Below are 18,240 nucleotides of genomic sequence, written 5' to 3'. Positions count from 1 at the left end.
TTTTTAAAGAAGTTGTTTCTGTATCACATGATCCTCACTGCCTCCGTGTCTTTTGAGGGACAGGTAGTGTTTCACCTCGGTCCTGCTTTTTCTCTGAGATGTATTTAGCAGATAAATATTTCTTCCCTCTTAGTAGAGAGCAGAGATACCTGTTGAAGTCTGTAGGTTATCCTGGTGCATGTTGAAGGGAAACCCTCTGAATATGCGGTATTTTGATGAAAACTGCTTTCAAAGGATCAAGGTCAAGACACAGCATGTAAGATTTTAGAGGCAGGAGATGCAAATACTGAGCTCTGTGTGTGAAAGGCTCTTAAGAGATAGTATAATATAAGAAAAGATATGAGTTTTCAGTGTTCATCTGTAGTATAATGTAATGCAATTTTCTCCTTCCCAAATATGTGTGGCTTAACAGATATTACTGAAGTTCTATGGAGAAAAGGTGTGTTTATAGGTTATTGCAATGTATTACATGCATTGCAATGTATTTAATGTATAGCCAATGTATTTAATGAATAACCTTATATATTCTAATCTGAAATGTCACATTGGGAGCTTTGCAGTAAAGAAATTCATTCCAATCCCAACTTTTAATACCTAGATTATGTATTTTCTCAAAGAGCCCTAATCTAGATGAGTGTCATCCCTTCATTTCTGCAGATGTTATCTTCTTGTCTTGTTCTTTGTACTGATCTTAAGATGGGCCTTTACATCTGGTAGTATCTGATCATGTCTCTTACATTTGCCTGGTTGTCCCATACATGACTTTCATTTTTAAAACTCGACAGAGAAAGACATTCACTGATGTGTTCTCTTAAATTTTTAATGGGAGCAATTGTCTTATTTCTCACATGCAAACATTAAGAACTTAAATGTTAGCCATGGTAAGCTGTCTCTGCACCTTTTCTTGCAGTGGAGTACCTCTGCTTATGGTAAAGATCAGAGACACCCATATAATCTGTAATAAGTTTCAGGAGACTCTTGCAGGTGCAGTGTGTGAGGAAGCGCTGTTGGAGACAAAGCAGGTGTTTTTTTACCTTCCATTGTCCATTGCTGGACTACATAAAATGAATATGCTCAGATTATAAATGGCCAAGCTGCGGATTCATAACTTTGCTTTCCTGTAAAGGGGTGCTCTCTATGAAGGATAATTAAACTGCTGACTTGTTTGTGATGACCAGGTAAAGATGGGCCTGTGCGTGTCTGAAACTATCTGAAAATGTCTCCAGAATCACTGATCTTACTTGTAACATACTCATGGTGAACAGTCAGGGAGAGATTGTTCCCAGGGAGAGACTCAGCAGGCCAAGGGGGGTTCTGTGATCCACTAATGTGGGTGTGCCAAGGCCCGTGCCACTTACACCAAGTGCCCTTTTCCTGTGTCCAGAAAAGGATGGCAATCCTCCAATGAATTTGTCTGCAAGCAATGCCCAGGAAGTGCATGCTTCAGGGGCTCTGTGTCTAAGAATTGCTGAGGGAGATATCATTTTCCCAGCTATATGTCCTTGTTACAGTTGTGATGTAGAGTTTCACTGTGTTTGTACTAAGCTTTTCCAAGTTTTGAGCAAACCTTCAGATGTTATTAATGGCTCTTGCTTGTTGATGTTACTGCTGGTGTTTTGTTGGTATTGAAATTGGTAGGATTGTAGGGATGGGAGAGTCTAATTTACCAGCAAAGTCTGGGTTTGGGGCTATTTATTTGGAGCACATACCAGAAAGCCACACATTTTATCCTCTGTCATGTCTGATATAGTTCTTCCCTGTGAGTGGTAGCTCTTGGATGTGGACACAAACTTCACATTAATGCTTGCAGAATGACATATATTCAAAACTGTCCATGTGCTTACCAAGAATTAAGACATCTTTGAGTTGATTCTGATCTGAGTCCTATGTATTGTTTATGACTGTTAGAACATGTTACATTTCTTCAAATATCAGTGATGACCAGGGTTCATATTTGTGAACCCGTGTCGTGATCCCTGTTCTCCATAGGGAGAATTTGTGTCAGAAATGTCTTCCATAGGTGTCTGTCTGCAAAGGGGTCCCTGTTGGGGGATGTCTGAGCATTCTGCATGCACAGAGGCAGGGCTGGTGGAAGAGGTGCTGAAATATCTACAGGTTTGATGTAAATATTCACTTTTTCTAGCTGTTATATGGATCACATCGTTATGGTTCTGTGCATTTTTCTTTGCTTTTCCTCCAAAGGAATTACTTGGAGTGCCTTGGCTCTAGATATTCGATGTTTCTTGTGTTCCTGTTACAGCTGACGTAAGTTAGGCCTTCACACTTAGGTCTTCACACTTAGGCCTTCAAACATAATTTAGGCCTTCCAACTTAATTTGGACCTTCAAACTTAATTTGGGCCTCTAAACTCGGGCCTTTAAACTCGGGCCTTTAAACTCGGGCCTTTAAACTCGGGCCTCTAAACTTGGGCCTTCAAACTTGGGCCTTCAAACTTAACCTCTAAACTTAGGCCTTAAGTCTGTGGGGTATGAACAGGCCACAGGGTAGAAAAGCTGATGAGAGCTCTTGAGTGTTTAATGAAATGAAGTCACGCTGGTAGTCCAGAACAAGATTTCAAGGTCTCACTTCCAGCCTGAGACCTCAGTGGGTTCCAGGGGCTCTCGGGGATGAATTTCCTTGCCCACAGAGAGGCCTGAGATTTCCTCCTGGTGAGTTTCTCTGAAAGAAATCCTAATGAATCCCTGCATTGCTTGTGGGGTTTTCTTTCCTTGACATGTTATTACAGCTGGTGTGGAATGAGGACATGTGAGGGGGGCACATCTGTGTTCTAAGTTTGTCATATGTTAAGAGATGTAAAAATGACCTTAGGAGCAGTCACATCTTTGTGGATCCGTGCATGTGATAAAAGAGGGGAAATGCATAGCTTGATAAAGAGTTCATCAAAGTGGTAATTCCATTTTCCACCTTGGATCTCAATTCAGGATCTCTTTCCTGGAAGGCCATGGTTCGTGTTTCCTTCCCACTTGTGAGTGCTGCTTTGCAGGAAATAGTAACTTCCCTTGAGAACCAAATGACGACAGAATGTTGTGTGTGAGGAAAATGAGAAATTACTTAGCTCAAGTGGGTAGCTGTAAAATGCTATGTCCAATTCCTCTTACTTTGGGATTCTTCTTGTGTCTCTGAGGCCTGCACTGCACAGGCCCTGATGTGTCACAATTGGCCCCATGTATGGCAGTGGGAGATATTTGATTTTGCTTCTTTGATTTGATAAGTGCCAAGGATTTCTGTTGTTCTGCTGCTTAAAGTCATTTAGTCCACTCAGAGAGACCTCATAGTCCTTTAATAATCCTGGATTTCCTGGCTTGTACCTTGAGGCCTCAGGGAGTTTCCTCGTGCTCTGGGAAAGAATTTTTAGGGCTGTGTTCTGGTGAAGCACCAGAAAGACACAGAACTGAAATATGTCCTCCTCTCTGATGGGGTCAGATGGAAGTTTTGTGTTTGTATATGAATCTTCAGAATTCATTGAAAACCATTCAGCTGATTTTGCAGTCCTAAAATGGATTGGGGGGATCTTAGGACTTTTGCCTAGAGGTTAGGAAAATCAAAACAATTGATATATTAAATCAATTCTTGTAGCAGGCCTAATTTTTGAGTTTCCACCAAAAGCACAGAAGGTGTTCTGTATGGAAGGGGAGTCAGTGTAAGGATGGACACAGGGCAGAGTCTGAACTGCTTTGCACTTTTTAATTCTCTACCAGGTGTGTATGTACACTGGCATTTATCTGAGAGCACATCCAGTGCTTCTGGACTTCACGTTTCTCTACAGGCGTTAATAACTAGATAAATGTCCTTTTGACTTGCACCGGTTTTGCAAAGGTGATGGGCAAACAATATCTCGGGTGCCGCGGGAACAATTAAATTGTAAAGTATCTCAACAATCTTCTTTTCAGATTTTGGCTTTAATTCTTTGGCTGTGCATGACAGAACCAATTTGTACTTCTGGAACACATATTTCATTTCTGATTTTCGTGCCATCTCAAACCAGAGAATGCAGAAAATCTTTAATAATGTGTAATACTTGTTTCCATGTCTATTGCAGCTACAAATAATTAAATCGTTATCACACGGATACTGCTGCTGTAATCATAAGGGTTCCTATTTGTCGTTAAGCAAGAGTTTCTGCTCTGGCTGTTTGCGGTCGGGAGAGCCCCCGGGGCCGGTGCAGCCGCCGAGCCCCGCCCCCAGCCGGGCCCCCTTGAGCGCGGCCATCCGGCGGCTGCAGTGGCGCGGCGGCGCCTCCGGGTGTCGCTGTTGGCCGCCGCCGAGCGGCGCTGGAGCCGCCGCCGCCGCCGCCGCAGCGTCCTGCCCCCGCAGGCTGCTCGCTCGCCCGGCGCCGGCCACAGCGGCAGCGGCACCGCCAGCAGCAGCAGCGGCGGCGGCGAGAGAGGAAGCCCGAGCGGACTGTCTGCCTTTCCGCGGTGTCTGTTGTCGGCGGCGAGAGCGGCTGGAAGGGAGGCAGGGCAGCGGCAGAGGCAGGAGCGCGGCGAGTGCAGCGGGCAGAGAATGGCGGTGAGGCGGCGGCAGAGGCGCGGGCCGGGCGGCGGGCGAGCGCTGCTGGCCGCGCTGCTGCTGCTGCTGTGCGTGTGGTGCCGGGCGGCGGCCGAGCGGGTCCGCTACGCCATCCCCGAGGAGCTGGGCAGGGGCTCGCTCGTGGGGCCGCTGGCGCGGGACCTGGGGCTCAGCGCGGACGAGCTGCCGGCGCGCAAGCTGCAGGTGGCGTCTGCCGGCAAGAAGCAGCTGAAATACTTCACGGTGAATGAGGAGAACGGGAACCTGTACGTGAACGAGAGGCTGGACCGGGAGGAGATGTGCGGCGAGTCGGCGACCTGCTCTGTCAGCTTCGAGGCGCTGGCGCACAACCCGCTGAACGTCTTCCATGTCCAAGTGGCGATCGAGGACGTGAATGACAACACACCGCGCTTTTTGCGAGAGAAATTTCAGCTAGACATCAACGAGTTGACTTCTCCCGGTGCCCGGTTTTACTTGGGCGTGGCCGAGGATGCGGATGTGGGCAGTAACTCGCTACAAGGCTACGAGCTGGAGGCCAACGGGTATTTCACAGTGGAGGTGAAGGAGAGCCAGGACGGCAGCAAATCCGCGGAGCTGGTGCTGCGCCATTCATTAGACCGGGAGAGCGAGCCGAGCCTGCGGCTGACGCTGACGGCTCTGGATGGCGGAGACCCGCCCCGGACTGGCACGGCCCAGCTGTGGATCAACGTCACCGACGCCAATGACAACCCGCCCGTGTTCGCGCAGGACCGGTACCACGTGAGCCTGCGTGAGGACACGCCTCCGGGATCGACGGTGCTGAACGTGTCAGCCTCGGATGCAGATGTGGGCACCAACGCACACATCACCTACGGACTCGGAGAAATGCCGGGCAAGGTGCTTCAGAGGTTCACAGTAGATGCCCAGAGAGGGACGATCACTCTGCAGGAGGCGCTGGACTTTGAGGACACGCGTGCATTCAGCCTGGCTGTGGAGGCGATGGATGGTGGGGGTTTGGTGGCGCACTGCAAAGTGGAGGTGGAGGTGCTGGATGTGAATGACAATCCTCCTGAGATCACCATTCTGTCGCTCTCGACCCCGGTGCCTGAGGACGCGCCTGCCGGGACAGTGGTGGCTCTATTGAACGTGAACGACCCGGACTCGGGCGAGAACGGTCAGGTGTCGTGCGAGCTGTCGGGAGAGGCGCCGCTGTCCATCGTGGCATCGCCGGGAGGCTCGTACAAGGTGGTGACATCGGGCGCGCTGGACCGCGAGCAGGCGTCCGAGCACCGCGTGACGGTGGTGGCCCGGGACCGGGGCAGGCCGGCGCTGCGGAGCAGCAGGGAGCTGGTGCTGGAGGTGTCGGACGTGAACGACAACGCGCCGGTGTTCGAGGAGGCGGCGTACAGCGCGTACGTGGCGGAGAACAACGCGTTGGGCGCGCTGGTGCTGCGCGTGCAGGCGCGGGACGCGGACGCGGGCGCCAACGGGCGCGTGAGCTACTGGCTGGCGGGCGGCAGCGCGGGCGCGGCGGGCGCGGCGCCGCTCGTGTCGGTGGAGGCGCGGAGCGGCGCGCTGTACGCGCAGCGCTCCTTGGACTACGAGCAGTGCCGCGAGTTCACGGTGGCCGTGCGGGCGCAGGACGGCGGCTCGCCGGCGCGCAGCTCCACGGCCACGGTGCGCGTCTTCGTGCTGGACCGCAACGACAACGCGCCCAGGGTGCTCTGGCCCGCCGCGGCGGCGGCGGCGGCTCCGGGAGAGGCTGCGGGAGGGGCGGCGCCGACGCCTTTCGAGGTGGTTCCGCGCTCGGCCGAGGCCGGCTACCTGGTGGCCAAGGTGGTGGCGGTGGACGCGGACGCGGGGCGCAACGCGTGGCTGTCGTACGAGCTGGTGCAGGCGTCGGAGCCGGCGCTGTTCCGCGTGGGGCTGCACAGCGGCGAGGTGCGCACGGCGCGCGCCGTGGGCGAGCGCGACGCGGCCAAGCAGCGCGTGGTGGCCGTGGTGAAGGACCACGGGCAGCCGGCGCTGTCGGCCACGGCCACGCTGCACGTGGTGCTGGCCGAGAGCTTGCAGGAGGCGCTGCCGGAGCTGAGCGAGCGGCCGGCGGGCGCCGAGGAGGCGGCGGCGGCCGAGCTGCAGTTCTACCTGGTGCTGGCGCTGGCGCTGCTCTCGGCGCTCTTGGTGCTGAGCGCGGCGCTGGCCGTGCTGGCGCGGCTGCGCCGGGCCGGGCCGCCCGCCGTGCTGCGCTGCCTGGGCGCGCAGCGCTTCTCGCTGGCCGGCGCCGCCTTCCCGGCCGACTTCTGCGAGGGCACCTTGCCCTACTCCTACAACCTGTGCGTGGCGCCGCCGGCCCGCGCCGTGCCCGAGGCCGCTTGGCCGCCGCCTCCGCCGCCGGTGCCCATCCTGTCGGCGGAGGAGCTTCTGGGCGGGGAGCCCTTGGAGAAGCAGATCTCCAACAGCAGCGTCGTCGAAGGGGAGCCGCCCGCCAATCCCGACACCCCGCAGGTCTGTAAAAGTGTAAGCTCCTACTGTTCTCCTTGAGCCTTTCTTAACAGGCTTTCTCGTTTTCGTCCTATTGATACATTTGTTGAGACCTGGGCAATATCTGTGGGTCAATACTATTTCGGTGTTTACTCCAAAAGGGGACATGGATCTGTCCCTGTTGATCGAATAGTTGCATGTTGTTCTGACCCTCTTTTGTTTGGCCTCCCATGTTTTGCGAGAAGGCTGCTTCACATATGGTAGGTGTAGTTAGGCTTACTATTTTCTTCCCCTGTTATTATTTATTTGATGTAAACCCGCGATTTAATCCTGTTTCCTAAATTGCCGCGTAGTATCCCGTGTTTTGAGGGAATGCTGCCGCAGAACAGGCATTTATTGGATAGATGTGTATTTCCCAGTCATGATTTTTCAAGGTTTTTTTAAACAATTATTTGTCAGTTCAACCGAGAACATGTATTCTTGCTCTGCAGAAAGAGATCTGCTGATTCTGTGTTACAGAATTCTGAAAAGGGAATTAACACTTTTGGTTTGTTGGGAGGATGGGGAATCATGTGTTTGCTTGTTATTTAGGGGTTTTTTTCAGAGATGTGTGCGGTTTTGACATAAGAGAAAAATTTTTAGGTTGTTCCTGCGTTCTGGAAGAGTGTCGAGTGTATTTGGGGATAAGTTTTCTTCAGACATGGTAGGCGCGCTTGGTTAATTATTCCAGTCATTATTTATCTCTGCAGTTCTTTCTGCAGAGCAGCGAGTTCCTGCTGTTCCCCTTGAATCTTTCCGAACCGTTGTTCTCCTCTCCTTGGTTTTCCCCGCATAGGTGGGAATGGCTGGTCCGTGTGTCTGAGAAGGAACGAAAGACCGGAGTGATTTCTTCTTCTAAGAACAGGCAATTAGCCATAGCACTTGATTCTGCTGTGGCCACAGCTTCCGATTCATCTAAGAGGTTTTGTGTGCATCTCTTGAGCTGACTAAAATCATATACATTAGTAACTGTGATGGGGAATTATAACTCTGCAGAAGATTCGTGGTTCTTCATGAAGGAACCCGGGAAATAGTGCAGATACTAGCTGCTGCAGATTTTTCCTTAATGATCTGTTTCTCCTGAAATTGCATTCTGGGACCTGGTTAAAAGCTAGCCTCATACCACTTGTTTAACCCCTTTTCGATCTTGAACTCCAGAGAGACTCGTTTCTCATGGATAGAGAAGTGACAGGATCTCAATCCGGAGTAGAAGAAGCGACTGTCACTCATCTTTTGTGTGAACACTGTTGAAGAAGTGGCAGGACTGCTACCAGTAGCGGGGCGACTTAATTTTGATAGTTTTCTTTTTCCATGCTGGCTGGTAGTTCTATTTTTTTTTACCTGTCTTAATATTTCCTTGATACACACGTGTAGATGAAGACTGAGTTCTCAAATGGGTAAAAACAATTGTATTATTTTTGTTGCTGCTGTTGTTGTTTAAGAGCCTATTTTCTTATCATTTTCATTAAAAGAGAGGGGTTTTGACCCTGTATAGAGAATTCGTTCTCTTAGGGTTTTTTAACATTTGTTTATTTATTTTTTTTTTATGGTTCACCATTCCACCCCTCCTTTTGAAGAATTTCATAGAAGTGTGTGTTTAAAAGAATAATAAGGCTCTAAGATCCTAATATAGATATCAAATGTGTAGCAGATTTGCCAACTGATGCTTTAGGCACTTGAATCAGCTGTACTTGAATATTTATCAAAGGCCATCAGAGTCTAAGATGTGCAGCTGTACTTCTCTTTTCCCGCTGCCTTCTAGTATTTTGTTGAAAATGTGCCATAGCTACAGGAATACACAAAAATTAGAACAAGGTTTTGCTAACGAGCGATAACCCTTTACATCTTAACTTCTGAGAAAATAAAAGCCTCTTCCTGGGATTATAGAGTGACTTGATTGAATATAATTTCGTATAAACTGGATAGGTTCATAACTGGAGCTTTCCTGCCTCCTGGGTAGCTGTAAATAGAGTTTGCACAGAGGGATGAAGTTAGCGACAAGCTGTATATCAGAGACGGCGTCCTTTTGCCACCTTTGCGCCGGTCATTCCATCACGTCCTTTACGAATATTTGTGATTAAATATCTGTATTACTGTGTAAGGACTCTAATCCTCCGTCCGTGATATTGAAATAAATACATAACATTTCAGTGCGTGCAGTGCCGGGAGGGGGCTGCGGGCGCCGCTGTTGACCGAGAGGAGCGAGAGGAAGCTCGGAGCGCTGCAGCCCCGCCCGCTGCGGCCCGGCTCTCTCGCGGTCCCGGTGTGTGAGTCGGCGGCGGAGCAGTCTGCGATCGTCCCCGCAGTGCGGAGACGTGCTGAAGGGGGTCGGAAGGGCCTGGCAGGAGCGGCTGAGAGAAGACCGCCGGAGCTACACCGTGAGCCAGATCTGTGTGCGGCGGCGGAGAGCTCCCGACGGTTTTGCGGTCCCTCTGCGGCGGAGATGTGTGCGGCGGGGAGGCGCTGGGGCCGGCGGCAGCGAGCTCTGCTCTGGGCCGTCCTGCTGGCGGCGTGGGAGGCGGCGTGGGGGCAGCTGCGCTACTCGGTGCCCGAGGAGATGCCCAAGGGTTCGTTCGTGGGCGACGTGGCCAAGGACCTGGGGCTGCAGCTGCCGGCGATCCGCGATAATGCCGTCCGTGTTGTCTCCAAGGGTAGGAAGCAGTATTTCGCTGTGAACGGGAAGACGGGACATTTAGTGACGGCAGAGAGGATCGACAGAGAGCAGCTGTGCGAGGACGTGCAGCAATGCGTCCTGCGCTGTGAGCTGATAGTGGAGGGGGAAATGAAGTTTTATGAAATAGAAGTGGAGATCACGGATATTAACGACAATGAACCCAGCTTCCAGGAGGCAGAAAAAGAATTGAGAGTGAGCGAGATGACAGCGCCGGGGTCGCGATTTCCTCTCCGAGAAGCACAAGATCCAGACTTGGGCCGGAATTCCCTGCAGAGCTACGAGCTGAGCGGTGATGAGCACTTCTCGCTGGCTGTGCAGGCGGGCCCCGGCGGCGATCAGCGTCCCGAGCTGGTGCTGGCCAAGGCGCTGGACCGGGAGGAGGCGGCATTTCACGAGCTGGTGCTGAGGGCGAGTGACGGCGGCGATCCGGCACGGACGGGCACGGCTCGGATCCGCGTGACGGTGCTGGACGCGAACGACAACGCGCCCGTGTTCAGCCAGGCGGAGTACACGGTGCGTGTGCCCGAGGACGTGCCCGTGGGCTCTGTCCTGGTCACCGTTACGGCCACTGATGCAGATGAGGGTTTGAATGGTCTGGTGAAATACAGCTTCCATAAAATTTCCGGCCGGGCATCAGAAGTTTTCCAGCTGGACTCTGAGTCAGGAAAGATAACGGTTAAAAATGCTTTGGACTTCGAGAAAATATCCTCCCACGAACTCGAGGTTCAGGCACAGGACGGAGGAGAGCTTTTTGACACTGCGAAAGTTATTATCACAGTGACAGATGTCAACGACAATGCGCCCGAGATTTCGGTTCGATCAGCACTGAGCGAGATTTCCGAAGACTCCCCGACGGGGACGGTGGTGGCCCTGTTGCATGTCCATGATCTGGACTCGGGGGCCAATGGCGAGGTGCGATGCTCGATCGACAAGGACGTCCCATTCCGGCTGCAGAGTTCTCACGGCAGCTACTACAGCGTGGTGACAGCGAGAGAGCTGGACCGGGAGCAGGTGTCGGAGTACAACGTGACGGTGCGGGCGGCCGACGGCGGGTCGCCGGCGCTGCAGAGCAGCGCGGTGCTGGGGCTGCGGGTGCTGGACGTGAACGACAACGCGCCGGTGTTCGCGCAGGAGCGGTACAGCGCGCGTGTGGCGGAGAACAACGCGGCGGGCGCGCTGGTGCTGACGGTGCGCGCCACGGACGCGGACTGGGGGCAGAACGCGCGCGTGCGCTACCGGCTGGCGGAGGGGCGGGTGCGGGGCGCGCCGCTGTCGTCGTACGTGTCGGTGCAGGCGGAGACGGGCGCGCTGTACGCGCTGCGCTCCTTGGACTACGAGCAGCTGCGCGAGCTGCAGCTGTGGGTGCTGGCGGAGGACGGCGGCGCGCCGGCGCTGAGCAGCAACGTGTCGGTGCGGCTGCTGATCGTGGACGAGAACGACAACGCGCCGCAGGTGCTGTACCCGCCGCCGGCCGCAGCGGCGGGCTCGGGCTCGGGCTCGGTCTGGGCGTGGTCGGGCGTGGAGCTGGCGCCGCGGCGCTCGGAGGCGGGCGCGCTGGTGGCCAAGGTGGTGGCGGTGGACGCGGACGCGGGGCAGAACGCGTGGCTGTCGTACGAGCTGGCCAAGGCCACGGAGCCGGGGCTGTTCCGCGTGGGGCTGCACAGCGGCGAGGTGCGCACGGCGCGCTCGCCGCTGGCCCGCGACGCGGCGCGCCACAGCCTGGTGGTGCTGGTGCGCGACCACGGGCGGCCGGCGCTGTCGGCCACGGCCACGCTGAGCGTGGTGCTGGCCGAGAGCGTGGCCGAGCTGCTGGCCGAGCTGGGCAGCGCGGCCGACGAGGCGGCGGCGTCGGCCGAGCCGGCCGCCAGCCTGACGCGCTGGCTCGTGCTGGCCGTGGCCGCCGTGTCGTGCCTCTTCGTGGCCTTCCTGCTGCTGCTGCTGGCGCTGCGCCTGCGCCGCTGGCACCGCCAGCAGCTGCTGCCGCCGGACAGCGGCGCCTTGCGCGGCGTGCCCGTCTCGCACTTCGTGGGCATCGACGGCGTGCGCGCCTTCCTGCAGTCCTACTCGCACGACGTGTCGCTCACGGCCGACTCGCGCAAGAGCCAGCTGCGCTTCTCGGCCGCCAGCTCCTGCGACACCCTCCCGGCCCGCCCGCCGCCCGACAAGCCCGCGCCGCTTCTCGGAGATGGGGATCTTGCCGGCGCCCTCTCCTCGGACCCCGCCCCTTCCTCGGTGAGTTTCATTGTCGAGATTTTCTCAGCGACTCTTTCTCCTAATGGTGCCCTGTCCTTTCCTTGCCGTCTTCTCTGGCTTGCGTAGGAGATTTTCTCTAAAAGCATGGTTAAGTTTCCTTCGATTAAGTTCTGTAGGCTGCTGCCCATTCCCGTCGTTATGCGAACATGGGGTGGGTCCTCAGCTTTCCAGTGAGTGAAGAAGGATGGAGGGAGAAGTCTGCTGCTGGCAGGCTGTTGGTTATTTCCGAGGTTTGGGCATTGAGTAGCTTCCAGGTATTGTTCCCCTATATCAGCTGGGCTGTGTAGAATCTGTGTTCCTGATAGCATTATCTCTACTGAACGGATGGATCCCATTATTGGGATTATTTAGCCGGTTCATGTGTCTTCTCAAGAGCACATGTGCTTGAATAGGTAGAACGTGTCGTGAACAAAATGCTGATGGCTTTGTGTGGAACCTCTCTGCACGTTGTTCTGAGCTTTTATCATTCTCCATGATACATAGTGAAGATCAGCAGGAAAAGTGTCTGCATCATCCATGCTTTGCTGTCACCAAGAGAGGATTGGATAAGGCAGCAAGTGGTCCTTGATGATGCCTGTCTGTCTGTCGTGAACATGAAGGATCCTCTTGACGTTGTGTCTCTTTGAAAAGCCTGTGGGTGGCTGCATGTGGAGGAGGAAATGTAGGAAGAAATGGCAGAACTGCTTTGGTTGTTTTCTTGTTTTTTAATGTAGAGCTATGTCAAATGGAACTGGATGAGAGTTAGCTAGAAAATATTTAGTATGGCAAGAGGATTACCTGGATGGGAAGAAGAGATTCAAGGTCAGTGGGAGATACAAGGTGGGCATAATTTCCCATGAACAGATATTAAGTCCCTCAGTGTCTCTTGGAAGACTGCTCAGCTTCTCCTTTGAGACCTATGAAGTCTCTTCACAGAACTTCAGTGAGCAGCAAATGTAGCTTCTATAGCACAGAGATGTCCAGATAGCTGTGTGAAATTGGTGCTGGCAAGAGAAATGGTCTGGGGAACTGGGCCTCCACTGTCACAAGTTTTTATATATTATACATATATGGGTGAAAGGACACCATGGATGGTGTGAAATGGGTTGGAAATCTGAGTGCTTGAGCTGTGTGTGAATGTCTGCTGAAAGACTCAAGGGAATGTTTTCCTCCATTCCCTGTCCACTTCTTGTCTCTAGGATGCAGCAATGTGAGGTTTTTCTTCCCAAAATAATTGTCTAGAAGATCTGTATTCCAGCTTCATGGAGAACCCTGGCAGGTTTTTGCTAAGTAGTTTCATGTGATCATAATGGTGTCTCTTCAAAGCTTGATTTTGTTCCTATGAGAGATGGTGTGTGGGAATTTAAATGATAGATGGATGAAAGGACACCATGGATGGTGTGAAGGGTTGCAAATGTGAGTGCTGTGAGCTGTGTGTGAATGTCTGCTGAAAGATTCAAGGGAATGGTTTCTCCATTCCTTGTCCAGTTTCTATCTCTGGGATGAAGGAATGTGAGGTTCTTGTTCCCAAAGTAATTGTCTAGAAGATCTGTACTCCAGCTGCATGGAGAGCACTGCGAAGTTCTTGCTAAGTATTTTCATGTCATCATAATGGTGTCAGTTCAAAACCTAATTTTGTACTTATGCAAGATGGCACATGGGAATTGCAAGATGTGTGTTCAGTGCCTATAAACAGTGTCATTAATCATCTATTCTGAGTTATACAATGCAGAAGAGTGTTGTGAGCTCTTCAGTTCTGCAGGTGTTAAGTTTGTTTCATTCTTTTGGTGATCTAAAAATTGTTCTTTCATGTTCAGAGGTGAAAAGACAGAGATTTCCTTAGAGAAATTTTTCAAAATCTCTCTCTACTAAGTGCTTTTCCTTGTCCCATGGCTAAGGTGAGAAGTAAAATATTATTCATGGTAAGGGGATACTGTCTGAGTAACTTTCTTCTTGGTGGAGTCTCTCTAAATTCTGATCTGTGCTATCCATGGGAGCTGTGAAGGTTTAGGAGGGAGTGTTGGGGATGTAATGTGTGAGGAGGTGGAGACATGGCATGTGTTTTGTTGATCCCCAGGGGTATTGCTGGCCTTCTGAAAATGAGTCAGGAGGACACTTATGATTTTCACTTGTGTGGTTTGGAGTGAAATGGCCTGGTTTGGGTTCCATATTCCTTTGCACCAAGAGTGGTAGTCACACATGCTTTGAGGAGTCCATGTGCTGAAGATTGGTCATGTTGCCTTTGAGGTGATACTTGGATGTGTGGGTCTTTGACAGAGCTGGTAATAACTTGTGGCCTATATATTATTTCCCACATGCTCAGATAATTGGGAGGATCAGAATAATCTTAGTTGTGATGTCTGTGCTCTGAGAAGCTGTGCACATGAGCGTTCTTCTAATGATGTCTGTATGCAAAATTTGCTGTCATGTTATGTGTGGCCAGAGAGAAGAAGTTCTGTGTATGCATGGACAGGGCTGGTGCTGGAGTTCACTGTGATACAGTTCAAAATGAATGAATGAATTGTGTCCAGTTCTGTTTGTCCTGGTATTTAGATGAAGCCCACAGCTGTGGTTCCAAGCATTTTCTTTCTCTTGCTATCCAAGGAAATGACACAGTCTGGGGCCTGTGTAGTGAGCTTCTCTTTGAGGCCTTTCTGTGTTTTGGTTCCAGTCCAGTTTGCTGGGTTGTGTATATACTGCAGTTGAGCCCGTCAGAACTGTGAGGCCATGATTGATACTCTCCTGGTGTTTTCCCATTCTTGGCTGGGTTGATTAAGGTTTTTTTGGATAATTGGTTTGGTTTGGTTGTTTGTTTGCTTGTATTTTTGTCAAGGAGTAAAGTAGATCGTCATTATGCCTGGCAACCCTGCAAACTCCGAAACATATAAATATCCAGTAGGGAGAATATCTCTCATCCATCCCTTGAAGCTGTACATGTAATCATATTGTTCTTGAAACACAGAATCAGGGAATGGTTTATGTTGCAAAGGACCTTACAGATCCTCTTGTTCCAACTCCTCTGCCATGGGCAGGGACATCTTCCACCAGAGCAGGTGGCTCAGAGCCCCAGCCAGCCTGACCTTGAATATTTCATTCAAGAAATACAACTTCATGAATGGATGTTTCCCCAAGGTGTTTTCTCTGTGGCCAACATGGAATCAAAATTGTGGTTTGTGTTGATGTTGAAAGTAAAGGCTGTGAATGCAGAGTGAGGAGGGTGAGAGCTCAGTTCTGTGCCAGGCAAATGTGGGAGTCAGTGTGGGTTTGTCAGAGAAATGTTTTGATTTCATGCTTGGTGGCAAAGGCAGTGCCATTGCTGTTCTGATCCTGGTGTGTCTGTCATGAAAGACAATGACAGTCCTCCAACAGTAACATTTTGCACAGTGACTGTTCATGTAGAACCATAATTGTTGTCTGGAACAGGTAATTAATCCTGTGTGAAACCTCCATTATCCATCTGTATCTCTATGCCACAATGTGATATGGAGTTTCTTCAGAGTTGTAATTACACTTTCATTCAGGGCTTTGTTTCCAGGAAGATTGCAGCTCATTTTCACAATTCTGGTCAGTACTTTGAAATATGAAACAGTGGCTGTTGTTTTTCAGGACGTCCTTGCTTCAGTCACTTAAGACTGAATGGTGTGTGGGGACTATGAAGCAGAAGGGATAAGGGAATCTGTTGTAATTTGTCAGAAAGACGCCAATGAGAAGCTGTTTAAAATGATGGTTTCATAACTGTGCAAGGTGAGTAGGGTGTGCAGTAGAAAATGTTGCTGAGGTGAGGACTAATTCTTCAAATGAACCCACTCTGCTATGGTCCCATGTAAGTCCTCAGGGCCGAACACTCGCAGCTTGAGACCTCAGTGACTTCCAGGTGCTCTCAGGGATGGATTTTAAGGCCTGGAAAAAAGGCCTAGAAGACTTCACTGTGAGCATCTCTGTCTCATTCTTGTCTTCTAATGCTTCCTTGCCTTATCTGATGCATGTTTTCGGGTTTTCTGCGGGTGTTTTGCTTTGTTTTGTTTTCCCTTGATTTACTCAGGAGATGGGTATACTTGCAATAATCAACAATCATTCTTTTTTGAGCAATGGATGGTGTGCCAATGTCCCTTACTTGCTCTTGTTGCAGTGGGAGTGGAAGGGCGGAGATGTGAGAGTGACTTTGTGTTCTGTTCCTGTTGGGAGAAATAGATGTAAATATTACTTTAGTAGACATTCATAGAACAGAGCATGTCATAAGGATGGGGAGGAGATTCCCCAAGCCAATGTTTGATGAGCCATTCTCCTTTGGATGACTGCTGATCTTTTAGTATGATTGTTTATCATTTGTGTGCTCTAGAATCCTTCAGTTCCTCATGATAATGGTGCTGAGCAAACAATTGTACCTCCCTTCTCTCTGTGGTTACAGTGCATTATCATCTGATGAGAGATTTGAGCAGTGAGGAGATGGCCACAAGCAGAACCTCACAGTGGCCTGGCATGGAAGAAACAGCAGAGAGGGGAGCTCAGTGTGTGAGGCTGGAGAAGAACTCGGTCACTGCCTTGCTTGTCACATGTCACAGATGACACCAGGCTGTGCCTGCTGGAGTCCAGGGTGATTTGAGTCACTTCTGTAGAGCAAGGCAGGCCTAGAAAATGTTCTTGCATCTGTCCATTTCCATGTGTTTCTGACTCTTGCATTGCTTGTAGTCATGAGCTCAGCCTCAGGGTGTCTGATCTCATGTGGGCCCTGACTGGGCCCAGGTCTGTTCAGCACCTCCATGGCCAAAGGGATTGAGGCACCTTCAGGCAATTTGCAGCTGACACCAACTGGAGCTGATTCACGGCAGGACAGAGGTGGCAGCCAGGGACAGGCTGGAGAAGTGGCCCCGTGCAGCCATCATGAAATGGATCAAAGTGCAAGGTCCTGCAGCTGGGCTGGGGCAATCCCCAGCTGAAACAGAGAGTGGGGGATAGGGAAGAGCTTTGCAGAGAGGTGCTTTGGGTGATTGGTGGGTGATAAGGTGGGACATGGGCTGCCCATGGGCACCTGCTGCTGGAATTGTGTCCTGCACTGCATGACAAACACTCTGCTTGGTCGAGGGAGGTCCTTCCTCTCTTCTAAACTCTTTTTGTGAGTGCACAGACTGCATGGCGATTTTGGGCCAATATCCAAATGGACATGCTAGAGTTCCCAGAAAGATCATGGAAGTGGCCTGAGGGCTGTCTGCAATTCAGAAGGACTGAAGGAGTTTTAGTTATTGAAGCATAGAGAAATGATACCTCTGTGTAGACTTTTGAAATTATTTATAAACGAGCCTGTAGGAATGATGAGGCAAGCTCTTTATATAAGGTCCGGTGATCATAGGAGAGCAGACTGTAATTTTCCACTAAAAGCAGGGAGGTTTTGATTAGGAGAAAGCTTCTTCCTGTGAGTTGTGTCAAAATGGAAGATATTGCCCAAAGAAGTTTTAGACGTGCCTCCAACATTCAAGTCTATCTGGAAGTGTTCCTGCTTATGGCAGAGCTGTGGATTAAAAGGCCTTTAGAAAAAATTTAAGTTGGAAACTGAAAATATAGTTTGGCTTTATGAGGGACTCTGCGTTTCTTTGCACTTTCCATTGCCAGCTGCTCAGAAATGGAGATACAGATGAAGTAAGTTTAATGAGTCAGGAAGAAAAGAGTAAATGTTATTCTGCGATCATGGGATAGGGGATGCTTACATTGCTATAGGCTGATTTACACCTCCAATTAATCCATTCCAGATTATGAAAGGACATTTCAGGAGAAGCCTTAAAAAGCTCTTGACATCTTCCCTATATTATCGTTTATAGGTGCTATAGATGGGCCATGATTTTATTAAGTGCATCTGAATTCCATTCCTTACTGCCCTGCAATGAATATTTCCTTCTGACTATAGAATGTGACTGAAAAAAAAGCCCTGAAAGCACCCACCGGCACATTTCAGAGAGAAACGACTAGGAGTGGAATGAAGGAAGAGCTTCTGCTCTGGCTGTTTGCGGTCGGGAGAGCCCCCGGGGCCGGTGTAGCCGCCGAGCCCCGCCCCCAGCCGGGCCCCCTTGAGCGCGGCCATCCGGCGGCTGCAGTGGCGCGGCGGCGCCTCCGGGTGTCGCTGTTGGCCGCCGCCGAGCGGCGCTGGAGCCGCCGCCGCCGCCGCCGCAGCGTCCTGCCCCCGCAGGCTGCTCGCTCGCCCGGCGCCGGCCACAGCGGCAGCGGCACCGCCAGCAGCAGCAGCGGCGGCGGCGGCGAGAGGGGGTGAGAGGCGGCTCGCCGATCTCGCTACCTTTCCGCGGTGTCTTTTGTGG

At 51.4% G+C, this 18,240-nt stretch overlaps 2 protein-coding genes across 2 annotated transcripts; both read left to right on the top strand.

Moving 5' to 3' along the window:
* Positions 1-202: 202 nt before the first annotated feature.
* On the top strand, positions 203-7,050 carry LOC311159468 (protocadherin gamma-B5-like; the record flags this gene model as incomplete). The annotated part of the gene is made up of 4 exons (XM_084215566.1): positions 203-256; positions 911-929; positions 2,261-2,265; positions 4,132-7,050. The coding sequence occupies 4 exons, from the start codon at positions 203-205 to the stop codon at positions 7,048-7,050; spliced, it is 2,997 nt and encodes a 998-aa protein (XP_084071692.1).
* Positions 7,051-9,192: 2,142 nt separating this feature from the next.
* On the top strand, positions 9,193-18,194 carry LOC311159467 (protocadherin gamma-A10-like; the record flags this gene model as incomplete). Its single annotated transcript, XM_084215565.1, has 3 exons — positions 9,193-11,935; positions 17,543-17,597; positions 17,965-18,194. Exons 1-3 carry the CDS (start codon positions 9,473-9,475, stop codon positions 18,192-18,194), a joined length of 2,748 nt encoding a protein of 915 aa, XP_084071691.1. The 5' UTR covers positions 9,193-9,472.
* Positions 18,195-18,240: the final 46 nt, after the last annotated feature.

This window comes from Fringilla coelebs (assembly GCF_963513975.1).
Source record: "Fringilla coelebs genome assembly, chromosome: 15".
NCBI lineage: Eukaryota > Metazoa > Chordata > Aves > Passeriformes > Fringillidae > Fringilla > Fringilla coelebs.
Note: the sequence above shows the minus strand (reverse complement) of the source record. Positions and strands in the feature narration are given on the sequence as shown.